Source organism: Erpetoichthys calabaricus, chromosome 4 (assembly GCF_900747795.2).
Source record: "Erpetoichthys calabaricus chromosome 4, fErpCal1.3, whole genome shotgun sequence".
Classification (NCBI taxonomy): Eukaryota; Metazoa; Chordata; class Cladistia; order Polypteriformes; family Polypteridae; genus Erpetoichthys; species Erpetoichthys calabaricus.
This window is the reverse complement of record NC_041397.2, coordinates 315529008-315542648: the sequence shown is the minus strand read 5'-3', so window position 1 is coordinate 315542648 and position 13641 is coordinate 315529008. Positions and strand designations below refer to the sequence as shown.

Genomic DNA, 13641 nt, shown 5'->3' with positions numbered 1-13641 from the left:
CTGATCATTTGAGTCATTATTTTTCCTCATCTGACTCCTAGCATTCCATTGCTCTAGTCCTGCCCCTAATTGATTCTATCAATAATTCTTAGCTGAGGGGGTCTCAAACCCCGCTCTGTCTATCTTATCTGTTCGATAAGGAATGTTCTTGCTTGCTACTATAATTTACAGCCAAAGAGTTCATATTCTCTCTCTAAGCGAGGGGCTCATCTTTCTCCAACTCTACTGCATTTCTTTGACTTAATAAACTATTGACGGTCTCAACCTCATACAGAATAATAAACCATATATTGGTTATGTGTTTTTAATCCAAACTCTTACATCTTAATGCTTAGTAAAATATAGTGTCTACTTTTCTCATGTGTTTATAATATTTTTCTAATGCATCGAGATTACCAATTTTAAGAATACAATTTTCTATAATAACAACCTAATCCTGAACACAAGTAAGACAGAGGAAATAATTGTAGACTACAGGAGAACAAAAGTGAGAGCCCACCTACCCCAATACACACAGCACGGAAAAGTAGAAATGATACATAGGGAGTGTGAAGATCCTAAGAGTCTACATATCAATGGATTTCACATGGTCTCTTAATAGTACTTAATTAACTGGGAAAACTGAAAAACACCTGAATTTTTTCAAGACGTTGAGACAAGCCCATCTACCCCAAATGCTTTTGAAGAACTTCTACCACAACACTCTTGAAAGTGTTCTGGCCTAGGGCTCAATTTTATGGTATGCCAGCTACACAGCTGATGATTGCAATAACCTCGTTTAGGTGGTGAAAGCTGCCCAATGCTTCATTGGGGTTGTCCTCCCAAACCTCAACAGTGTTTACACTAGTCGACTGAGGAACAAAGAATGGGCCCTTGATAGGGACACAACACATCCAGGAATTCATCTATTTGACCCATTACCATCAGGAAAGTGATATAGGGCAATCAGATCCTGTAGTAACAGACTGAGGAGCTCCTTTTTTGTTGAGGGCTGTGTTGTCCATCGTCTGTCCCCTGACTCAAGGACTGCCAGGCACCCCCTTCCATTGCTTAATGGACATGTCAAAGTCAAATTCACAAAGCCAGTTCAGGATGGGAAAAATGCCTTTAACTGGCACACATGTGACGCCACCCAGTACAAGGAAGGAGATGACTGAATTACAGATGCTGATTGCACAACAACAACAACATTTAATTCTATAACATATTTTCATACAAGGAATGCTGCTCAAAGTGCTTTACACAATACAAAAGAAGAGTTGACCTCCTTAGGTTAGACCTGAGCATCACTTGGGTTGTATAGAACACTAAAAGCATTGGTCCCAAGTGTCACTCGCACTCTAAACTCAGTAAAACGAAGTCTTCCTCTCACCTGGCAGCAAATTAACAATATGAAGAACTGATGCATGTTTATCTACTTATTGTACTCGTGGCAAAATAAGTGCTTTCTTAAGTTTTAGAAAATGTACACATGGCATAACATTTGAGAGCATTTGGGTTTAGGGATTGGATTATCTGTTTTGAAAGTTGGAGCATTTTTAATATTTTATTGACTTAACTCTTTTAGGGCTGATGTAGACTTTTGTCAAAATTGAGGAGTAGGGGATGGTAATCAGCTGTAAACTGCAACAAAACTTACTCTTATGTTTTAGTTTGACTCTCTTTGCTAGAAGGAAAGTTACATGGCTTTAATAATAATAATTCTTTGCATTTATATAGCGCTTTTCTCACTACTCAAAGCACTCGGCAATTGCAGGTTAAGGGCTTTGCTCAAGGGCCCAGCAGAGCAGAGTCCATATTGGCATTTTATGGGATTCGAACTGGCAACCTTCCGATTGCCAGTGCAGATCCCTAGCATCACAGCCACCACTCCACCTTTAAACCTCGATTCCCTACACATGCATGAGTAGCAAAGAGCAAACAACCTCTAAAATGGTGCCGACATCTGGCGAGAGACTAAAGTGAATTTGCAAAGCAAAATACTCCGTGGACGTTTTATGTAATTTCGTTGAATAGGACTCTGACTCGTTGGACTCCGAGTTTGAAGCAAGTGATCTGGAGATGGATATCAAAAACGAAAGTGAGGTACCAGCATCTGATCGGTCCCCAGCTGATCGTGGTGCTGAACACTTTCGTGTAGCTGATGTGCCTACAGCAGTATTTGCCTGGGAGGACCACCACTTATGATGACAAGAGGTACAAACCAGATTGTGTCACACTGCAACCGCCACCCACCTGCTGTGTGGAGACAGCCAGGCAGCTGGCTCACCATGCATCCCTGCTGACCACCGAGGTGCCCCCACGCACTCACTGAGATGCTGAACATGCGCCAACAGCAGCCACAGCACATAGCAACAGATGTTTTATATTGACTTATGTGTGAAACAATTGCTTCGTGTGCTTTTCAGAAAACTCAGTTTTTTGGAAAAAATATTCCTCCATCAAAGAGTTAATAAAAGAGACAGATATCACATTCTTCCTTAAATATTTTGTAACGGTGTTGTAAGGATTTGCTCAGACTGCCATGCCACTGTTTGTACACGCGGGACTTTTGAGTATGAAGCACAGGCATGCTGTACTGACGACAGAGGGTCTGTTTTGCCAACAAGTTCAAACATGCAATAGACAAAAATACTGTACAAAAAATATGCAAGTTAAAATAGACAGATTTAATTAGTGTATTTGGTAATTATTAGCATCTTTACATTAGCTGAAGCTGTAAAAATAATTTTTGAGGGATTTTTAGGATTTATTTTAGTACAAATTGTGATACGTGAGACACTCTCTTACACCCAAAAACATGAGGCTGGGTCTCAATCTTCAGAACGATCAGCTTTATTAACAGCCTTCAAACAGGAACAGCAAGCGTATTTATTGAAGCGGGAGCTACCACTCTATGGCACACAAACACTGCAAGCAAGCAGTGACTTCATTAGTCATTCTGCCTCGGCTCCGAGCTTCAGTCCAGGTACTGATAATCCTCCTCCTCAGGTTGGTCTCACGGCTGCTGATTTGCGATCGGGATTGGACCATTCTGGAGGAGAGGAGACAAAGAGAAATTGGGCCAGGTCATTGGCCGAATTAAAATAAAAGGAATATGGGGCTTGGTAAGAGAGGTGACCAAGAACCTTAGGCTTACTCTGAATGATTAAAGAGAACCTGTGTGGAGATAAGAGAAACATTCAGAAGGACAATCTGGGTTTTACGAAGAGTGACCAGACAGAGGCTTCCCCTCAGTAAAAGATACTTGTTTGGAAATTGCAAAAAATGCATCTACAGGGCATGGGTTGGCAGGGACTATGATTAAAAGATTCTCTGGAGTGATGAAACCAAGATTAGAGTCATGTCTGGAGGAAACCAGGCACATCTTATCACTAGAAAAATGCAAATTTCAACTGTGGAACATGGATGTGGCAGTATCATGCTGTGTGGCTGGTTGAGGGAATGGCAAAATGAGAAAAGAAGAGAGATATCCTTAAAGAAAACCTGCTCCAGAACACTATGTACTTGAGACTGGGCTTCCAACAGAACAATGACCCTAAGCACAAGCTAAAGACAATACAGGAGTGACTCAGGGACAGCTCTGAGAATATCCTTGAGTGGCCCAGTGAGCGCCCAAACTTAAACCCAATGTAATATAGCTGGAACAACCTGGAAACAGCTGTGGTCTCCATCCAACCTGACACACCTTTTGGAAATCCACAGAGAAGAATGTCAGAAAATTCCTCAATCCAGGTGTGCAAAGCTTTTCTCATCAGACCCAAGAAGACTCCCAGTTGCAGTCACTGCCAAAGGGGCCTCAATGAAGTAATGACTAAACACTCTGAAAAACTTGTGTCGATAGGATAGTTCAGCTTTTTTATTTCTTTACACTTTTCAAAACATTCTAAAATCCGTCTTTTGCTTTGTCATTTGGGGGTATTAAGGATTGCTTGAAAAAAAAAGAATGTAAATGACTTGGGCACAAGTCTGCAACATAACAAAAATATGAATAAAGTGAAGGGGTCTGAAGACTTTCTGAGTCCATTGCCATTGATAGACTGGATCATGAATTGAGGGCAATTGCAGAAAATCCACATCTTCCACAGTATGAAAAGGACAATGTGTATGAACAAGTGATGAATTGCTATCAAGAATCTGAGAAGACACCACTGACTTTATTTTTGTCCAAGTAACATATGGAAATACAGTAAGTGCCTTGGTGGTGTGTTTGGGGGAAAGAAGAAGCTGAAATAGATTCAGTTTTACAGACATAATGGAGAGTGTGTCTCAGAGGAACATAGGAAGGCTTACAGTAAATCTTAATTTTTAAATGAAGCTCTCTGAGCCATCAATGGAAGCAACCTAATGGATCTGGTCAGGGAGTTGCCTCAGACTCAATGGGTGGGGTACATTTTTTAAGCTATGACCAAATTCTAAGGAACCTCTAAATGACCAAAAAAAATAAAATAAAGTAATTTCTTGTTGGGTGGTGCATCGCTGCTGCCTTGCAGTTAGGAGAACTGGGTCCTCCCTGCGTGGAGTTTGCATGTTCTCCCCATGTCTGCGTTGGTTTCCTGTGGTTGCTCCGGTTTAATCCCACAGTCCAAAGACATGCAGGTTAGGTGCATTGGCAATCCGAAATTGTGCTTGGTGTGTGTGTGTGTGTGAATCTGCCCTGAGGTGGGCTGGCGCCCTGCCCGGGGATTTGTTCCTGCCTTGCACCCTGTGCTGGCTGGGATTGGCTCCACCAGACCCCTGTGACCCTGTGTTAGAATATAGCGGTTTGGACAATGACTGACTGACAATTTCTTGTTATCACACAAAAATATCTAATGACACGTGAAAATATCTTGTGACAGGATAATTTCTCATGCACACGAGAAGTAACTTTTTATGTGCTGAAGATACATTTTTATCCAATTTCAGAGAAAACGTTTGAGAAAATATGAAATAAAATGCATAGTATTACTTTTAAACAGTGTCAATTTTGTTTATGTTACAGTTTCTTTTTAATTTAATTTGATTTTAATTTAATTTTATTTTTATATTTTTTCTTTCTTCACCTTGTAAAGCACTTTGAGCTTCATCATTTGTATTAAAGTAAAAGACCATTTCAGATTGTTTAGATTTAGAACTGCACTACACCACATTTTTGCATATTCAGTCGAGCTCCTAGTAAATCTTTGAGATGGTTGCGCTTCTGTCTTTGTCTGCGTAGTTTCTCAGTTCTGAGAGTGATGGCTGATAGGCAGACTGATGTTGTCCTCCACATGCAACCATGCCCTGTACTTTGTCTTGATAGCAGTTAGTGCTGAAAATGTGGACTCACAAAGACAAACTCTATTTAATTATCATCATATTTTCCCTTTTAGGTGAACTTAACTTTTCCTCGCTTCACAAAATAGACACTTGACCCACAAATCTATCCATTACTTAAAAGTTTTCTTTTTTCTCCAATCTATCCAATTAGCTTCTGTGTGACCGAGCTAAGCAGAGTCATAAGTGATTGACAGTTAGATATGCAATATGGGTGATTCAAGACTTCACACTCATTTTTATTGGCTCAGAGCATGGGAGTGACTGGCACAAATGTACGTCTCTATGCTTATACTCATACATTGTTCAGAGGGTCTCAGACTGTGTTAAAAAGGTCAAGCTTTTAAATTGCTGTATTGTTGTTTAAAAGCTGATGTACAAGTCAGAGAGACGCATGGTGACAGCTAGTCAGATTTTGATTGGCTATCAGAAAACAGGGTTTCTGGGATAGGCTGATGCTGTTGCACTATCTGGAAAGAGTCTTTGTTTTGCAATGCTGCTTTGGTTGGTTTAATAAAGGTCATTATTTTGCATTCAAGTTTTATATCTTGTGGAAATTGTTTAAAATACAGAGAATAGAGAGGAAGAGAATAACCAGACCATTAGTACATCAAGTGTATCCATAGCAGTAGAGTGTTGTACCGTGTTAGCCATAGATTGATACAGGAGAAAGGAGGGTGACATGACACCTTTTATTGGCTAACTAAATAGATTGCAAATGCAAGCTTTTGAGGCAGCTAAGGCCCCTTCATCAGGCAAGGTGTAACAAAGAAACTGAAAAATACTGTCACTTACAGTATATTGGGACAGCAAAGTGATTTTTTTCTTTCATCTTAACAACCTTTTTGTTCAAACGTTAGCAAAATGAATACACCTGAGATGAATTAACCCTGAAAGAAGAGAACAATGAATTAATAAAATGTAGAGATAAAATAACCATCACTAGAGAAAGTCATGTAAGTCTCGATGTATGCTCAATAATCCAGGTAAGGAAATTCTAGAAAGTTGATTCAGTTCATCTGGACATAGTTTTTTTTTTCCGATACGTTTCATCACTCATCCAAGTGACTTCCTCAGTCTCAGTTGACTGCAGGTTTCTCCAACCTTATAAACAGTACCTTGGCCTAATGATCGAACTAGCACCATTGACTAACAATCAGAAATAACAACATAGCAGATGTGGAAGCAGAGCAACTGCTGATAAAAGTTTTGGCATGTGTCAACAATGCTAAGCCACCTGCACCCAATATCAGTATTGAGGAGAGGAAGACTCTCATGGCACTCAGTAAGGACGACAACATCATCATCCTTTCGGCAGACAAGGGGAGGTGCACAGTGGTGCTAAACCAGATGGACTATCATGAGAAAATGTTTGTCTCTGCTTAGTGACAAAAACACTTATGAACTCCTAAAATGAGATCCAGGTAGTGGTTACAGGACAAAGGTGATAGATTATCTCAAGCAGTTAGTGCATGACAATGCTATTGACCGGACCTCATACCACAGATTATACCCAGGGGAAGCTACACCAAGTCTGTATGGTTTACTGAAGATACATAAACAGGATGCACCGTTAAGATCCATTGTCTGCATGATCAATTCAGGTTACATGTAACATCTCAAAGTTCCTGGCCGCTGTCCTCAACCCGTTGGTAGGCAGCTCAAAACACCATATTCAGAACACTTTGGATTTTGTGGAGAAGGTGAGAGATGTCATTATGGAGGCAGATGACACTATGGTCTTGTATGATGTTACATCTCTATTCACTTGTGTTCCAGTTACGGAAGCAGTGGAGGTGGTCCGTAAGAGACTACTGGATTACCCCACACTCAGAAAAAGGACCACTCTCAGCATCGACCAAGTGTGTTTGCTCTTGGAACTGTGTCTTCAATCCACATATTTCATATACAAAGGCCAGTACTACAGGCAGAAACATGGGTGCGCCATGGGTTCCTTAGTTTCACCTATTATGGCCAATCTGTATATGGAAGAAGTGGAAAAGAGGGCGCTATCATCCTATCCTGTAACACCAACGAGCCATTGGTTCAGGTATGTGGACGACACCTGGGTGAAAATCAAATCTTAGGAGGTACCACAATTCACTGACCACATCAACTCAGTTGACAAACACATCCAGTTCACCAGGGAGGACATGAAACGTGACAGGCTAGCTTTCTTAGATTATGAAATTTCCATCAGCAATGGAGGACATATGAAAGTTGATGTGTACCGTAAACCAACGCATACAGATCAGTATTTAAGGTTTGACTCTCACCATCCACTGGAGCACAAAATAGGTGTCATGAGGACTCTAAAACACAGAGCAAACACCATACCCACAGACACAGCGGCTAGGGAAGCAGAAGAACATCATATCAAAAAGGCCCTGAGAAAATGTGGTTATCCCAGCTGGACTTTTGTTAAAGCAGGGAAGACACCTAAAGAACACTCTAAGCAATCCAGGAGAGAGGAAGGACAACCACTGCCTAAGCGAAAACCTTTGGTGATCCCTTATGTGTCAGGAGTATCGGAACAGCTGAGACACATTTTTTCAAAATACTAGGTCTCGGTGGCTTTGAAACCCCAAAGCACACTAGGGCAAAAATTGCTCCACCCCACGGATCGGGTGCCCCGGCACAAACAGAGTAATATAGTTTACGCAGTTAAGTGCCAAGAGGATTGCCGTGAATCATACATCGGGGAAACCAAACAACCACTGGCGAAGCGGATGGCACAACACAGAAGAGCAACCTCGTCAGGCCAGGACTCCACAGTCTATTTACACCTACAGGACAGTGGTGACTCTTTCGGTAATGAAGATGTGCATATCCTGGACAGGGAGGAACGGTGTTTTGAGCGAGGAGTCAAGGAGGCCATTTATGTGAAAAAGGAATAACCATCTCTGAACCGAGGAGGGTGCCTAAGGGTACATCTCTCACCATCTTACAATGCGGTGATTGCAGCCATTCCCCAACTCTCTGTGAATGGTACTCATGGCCATTGATCAATGGGAATACAAACTTATGCTTAAGTTCAATACTCTACAAATGGTCTGAATAGAGACAAGAGTATTATGACCAGATATGTGGACTAACAGACTGATTGACCAGCTGACTACATCAGAGGCCTATCTTACAGACAATGAACTTCAAAAAAACCTTACAGGACTTTCTCTAGTGATGGTTATCTTATCTCTACATTTTATTAGTTCATTGTTCTCTTCTTTTAGGGTTAATTCATCTAAGGTTTATTAATTTTGCTAACCTTTGAACAAAAAGTTTGTTAAGATGAAAGAAAAAAATCACTTTGCTGTCCCGATATAATCTAGAGTATTTTTCACTTTCTGTATTACACCTTCCTTGATGAAGGGGCCTTAGCTGCCTCGAAAGCTTGCATTTGTAACCTGTTTAATTAGCCAATAAAAGGTGTCATTTCACCCTCCTTTCTCCTGTATACATCAAGTGTATGTGATATTTATGAATTACTTACCTTTACTTGACATGTATCACAAACCTCACTTTGAGAAACACTGCTGTATGCAACTGTAAGATGCATTGATGCACTATTTGTGTATTACCAGGGGATGATACTGCTTTCCATATTTTAGGGGTACTTTATAATTTTAAATGATGTTGTATAATGTACAATTCTGTCATATACTTATTTATTTCTTTATTTATATATTTTTTTGTCATAGAACCTGAAGCTCCTCCTGTAGTCACTGAAAAAAGCAAGAGTTCAGGAGAAGAACCTGGAAACACTGCTGTGAATTTAATTCCACAGAAATATGTTGCATTTCTCATTTCTTTATCATCTCTTCTCCATCTTGTGGGATGAGTGTCAGACGTAAGTTGTTATTAAAGGTACAGCAGATAATAATAACTTGAATGATATATACTGTATAACAGTACGCAATTGTGAATTGTGTGATACAGCATATGGCCAAAAAGCGTGTGGATTCCTCTCCAAATGTTTGTAGTACTAGGGTGTTGTACTGTGTTAGCCATTATGAATGTAGAGAAAAGCCAAGCAAAATGACACCTTTTATTGGCTAACTAGAAAGATTACAATAAGGGGCCTGAGTTGCCTCAAAAGCTTGCATATTGTAATCTTTCTAGTTAGCCAATAAAAGGTGTCATTTTGCTTGGCTTTTCTCCAAATGTTTAAATTCATGTGTTGCATTGTTAACTGATGCATAAAATCAAGTGCCTAGCCATGCAGTCTCTCCTGACAGACTGAAGAGTTTAGTTACTTTAAACATTGCACTGTCATAGGATGCCACACATCAGAACACGAAACTTCTGTTCTGCGAAATCTAGCTTGGGACAATTAATGCTATTATTGTGAAGTAGAAGTGTCGAGGAGCCATGAAGTGGTACATAACGCAAACTCACAGAGCGAGGTTCTTGAGTGCTGAAGTGTGTGAAAATGGTCTGTCCTCTGTGGCATTACTCACAACAGAGGGCCAATCTGCCTCTGGAACAAAGTCAGCACTAGACCTACATTGGGAGCTTCATAGCTTTCCATGGCTGCACTTAAGATTACTGTTCTTTAGAATGATGACTCACACTTCATTATCTGTCTGATGGACCAATCTGTGTTTGGTAGATGCCAGGAAAATGCTATCTTCTGGAATTAACAATATCTAGTGTTAAGTCTGGTAGAAGAGGGATCATGGTAGGGTTTGGAGCTAAGCCCTTTGGTGCCAGTGAAGGGTCCTGTTAGTACTGTGGCTTACAAATGCATTTTAGACAATTGTGCACTTCAGCTTGGGAAGTCTTCTTTATGTTCCAGCATGACTGTGCCCCTGTGTATAAAGTCAGGGCACATGAAGGAACTTGAGTGGCCTGCACAGAGCCCTGATCCTAACCCTACCGAACACCTTTGGGATAAATTAGAATGCTGATTGTGAGCAAGGTCTTCTTGTCCAGCACCAATACCTGACCACACAGATTCTGTTTTGGCTGAATGGGAAAAATGTCCTATAGACACACTTGAAAAGTTCTGGAAAGAAAAGAGCAAGCTGTTTTAGCCAAATTGCTAGGCCAACTCCAAAAAAATGCAGATGGTCTTGGAATGAGAATGTTCACCAAGCTTATATAGGTGTGATAGTCAGGTGTCTGCATACTTTTGTCCATAGTATGTTCTTGAAATGTTTAATAGGGTTGAGGTCAGGGCTCTATCAAGGCCACTCAAGTTCTTCCATATCTTTATGGACCTGGCACAGTCCACAGAAGCACAGTCATGTAGGGACTGAAAGGATCTTCAACAAAGTTGGAAGTATACAGTTGTCTAAAATTCCTCTGTCTGCTGCAGCGCTACCAAGACCCTTCTTTCACTGGAACAAAGGAGCCTATCCCAAACCCTGCCATGATCCTTTCTCTACCATGCTCTGTAAGTCTGCATGGTTTACCACTTCATGGCTGAGCTGTTATTGCTCTTTGATGCTTCTATTTCACAATAATAGCACTTGCAGTTGACCAGGGTAGATCAGTGAGCTCTGTAACAAATATAAAATCAGCTGTAAGCTTAGAGTGCAGATTCTTAAAAACCTTTATGAAACATTGAAAAATCTTCGTTTTACATGTTTAATTATTCCATCCATCCAGGGTTGGGCCAGTCCTAGCAAACAACAAGCGTGTGACAGGAACAATCTCTAAAAGAGGTGCCAGCTCATTGCTACTGCTGCACCATCATACCCTCACATATTTAATTATTAACAGTAGGCCTATACATTTTTTATATGAAATTAACAATTTATCTGTTAAATGTAATATGCATACTTTAGTGGATTTTATCATAAAAATTATATCAAGTATGCATGCTAGTATTCTAACAGCACCCAGCTCAAAGATGATAGCTCTTGGAAATCTAAATTGACTTAAAAGCCAGTCTTCATCATCTGTAATACATGCTCTCTTCTATTGAACTCAATTGAATTCCTTTATTGTTATTGTATGATACAATGAGATTCTATATGCAAATCCTCCATAAACTTATGTTCTCATAAAATAGCAATAATAATATGATAAATAATAATGAAAAATATACAATATGAAAGCATAAGTACAATATACATGTACATACAGTGCAGATAATGCAGATGGTTCATAAAGTGGCTCAAGTTGTGCAATATTACAGTTGTAGTTCAAGTTTAAAGTGAGGTAATTGTATTTATAAGTTCAATTAGTTCTTCCGGGAGCACTTGATGGACTAATTGAGTGTGTTTAGAGCTCTTGGGACGAAATTGTTTCTGAACTGCGAGGTCCCTGCAGAAAAGGCTGTGAAGCATTTGCCGGATGGGAAAAGCTCAAATAGACTGTGTGCATGGCTGAGCAGAAATTCACGCAGATATTGGTGGCTTTCTTTACGCAGCATGTGCTATAAATGTCCTCCTACACCTGGAAGCTGTATCACAATAATTCACTGTGCTCTCGACACAACCCACTGTAGAGCTGTGAGTCCACAGCTAGATGTAGTGGGTTAAAATACTCTTAAGTGGTGCTCTGAAATTAACAACGTTAAACCAGCTATGGTATTTGGAAAAGCTTGTTCATTTTGTTCACCATTATATTGTTACAGAATGATTACAATCAAATGAATTACATTTGTAGACGATATACAATTAATTTCAGTGTATTTGATAAACCCACATCATTGATGCTAATCTCAAAAAAGGGAGACCACACTGAACAGTAGCACTGCTTTGATGCTGGGTGCCTCCAATTTGCAAAACTGAGCAGAAAACGTGTGTACACAAGGTCTGAGGCTGGTGTGAAACTGTGCGTGGCTTTACGCCATGTTTAGTTTTAATATATTGCAATGTGAGCATGGAATTGGGTGCACACAACATTTGTGTGCATATGCTCCGTTTATGCACAAGGTCTTGTGCCATGATGGAGTTGCTGATAGATGGCATTTCTCCAAAGCACATTTAAGTAGTTTATCAGGCATCACTGGAGCTAGACAGAGGGAGTTAGTATGGACATCCATCAGTTCAGTTTGCCACAGGTGGAATGCAATCAAGTTCTGGATATATCTCAAGGAGAATTAATGCAAACAAGGAGGCGCATGAGGACAATTTGGAAGGTCACAGCAAATGGTCAGAATGCTTCTACGAGTAAAGATATTTCCATTTTTGTTTTTCCTTATAAATTTGCAAAACTTTCTGAAAACCTCTTTACTCGTTCATTATGGTTTATGGGGTTTAGATTGATGGGCAAAATGTCAAATTAATCCTTTAAAATTAAATCTCCAAAACAATAAAGTGAGCAGGAAGTAAAGGGGTCTGAAGACTTCCTCAATCCCTTGTGTATAGTTTAATTTTCAGGATTTGCCTCCCTATTTTTTTTTTAAATTTATGATTATATTTTTGTGTTTTTGTTACAGAACATTACAGATTATTCCTGTTTGGTTTTAAGTCCCAATTATTTCATATTTAATGTACTGAATTTCATTTTTGAAGTCAGACTGCAGTACCCCTAACTAGTTTTCTTGTCTTAATTTTCAGATCAGAAGATAAAGAAGACAACCTAGTTAGCATTTTCATATACTATATCATTTAGTTTAATGTTTTTTGTTAATTAAATCATATAATTTGAAACTTTTACAATTTCTGCCTGATTAAATTAGATTTGAGGGGAAAATGTTATTTTTTTAATACAAACAAAATATGATTAGCAGTAAAAAAAACAGATTCTCTATCAGGGTGGCACGATTAAAGCACACACAGCCATACTTCAAGGAATAAAAAGCACAAAGTGGCAAATGCATTCACATTCAAGGTATTACTGCTTTTTATGCTGTGTAGTCACAATGGATGCAAAAACATCTTCCCAATGGTCCAGTTGGTGATTTACTCAGACAATCGCTGTTTATAAAAGAGTAAGGATTTAAAAAGATTAGATCGTATTAGCTTTACATTCTGAGTCTCGTAATCACATGCCCACGGCTTGCAGATGCTTGGTCTGGAAAATGCATATGATGAAAGGCAACACCAAACTATGGAATTTGTGAGACAGGACTTTTGGTGATCTTCCAGTGATTAACAATTCTGTAGGAGCTTGACATTGATATTTTCAGAAAACAATGAATTTATATCATCCCTACAAATCCAGAACTGCCTGGCTTAATAGCTGCTTGTAGTAGTTACTACCTGCATATGGTCAGGTTCTGCTTTTAGACTTTTTATACATAATGCAGTTTTAAACATTCCACTTTACAGTTAGACCTTAATTTATGATTTTTTGTTGTCTCTCCATTTGTGTGCCGTGTTTCTCCTTGTGTTACAGTGCCTTGTGAAAGTATTCATTCCCATAGGTGTTTGTCCTGTTTTGTTGCAT

The 13641-nt window shown here is 39.6% G+C and overlaps 1 protein-coding gene across 1 annotated transcript in view; it reads left to right on the top strand.

The window, feature by feature from the left end:
* LOC114669708 (CD276 antigen homolog) overlaps positions 1-12941 on the top strand; it is a 258191-nt gene extending 245250 nt beyond the window's left edge. The window contains exons 4-5 of the mRNA XM_051926026.1: positions 8997-9145; positions 12810-12941. Of these exons, the coding sequence (XP_051781986.1) occupies positions 8997-9136 (140 nt within the window). The 3' untranslated portion in view covers positions 9137-9145; positions 12810-12941. The remainder of the gene's footprint in view (positions 1-8996; positions 9146-12809) is intronic.
* Positions 12942-13641: the final 700 nt, after the last annotated feature.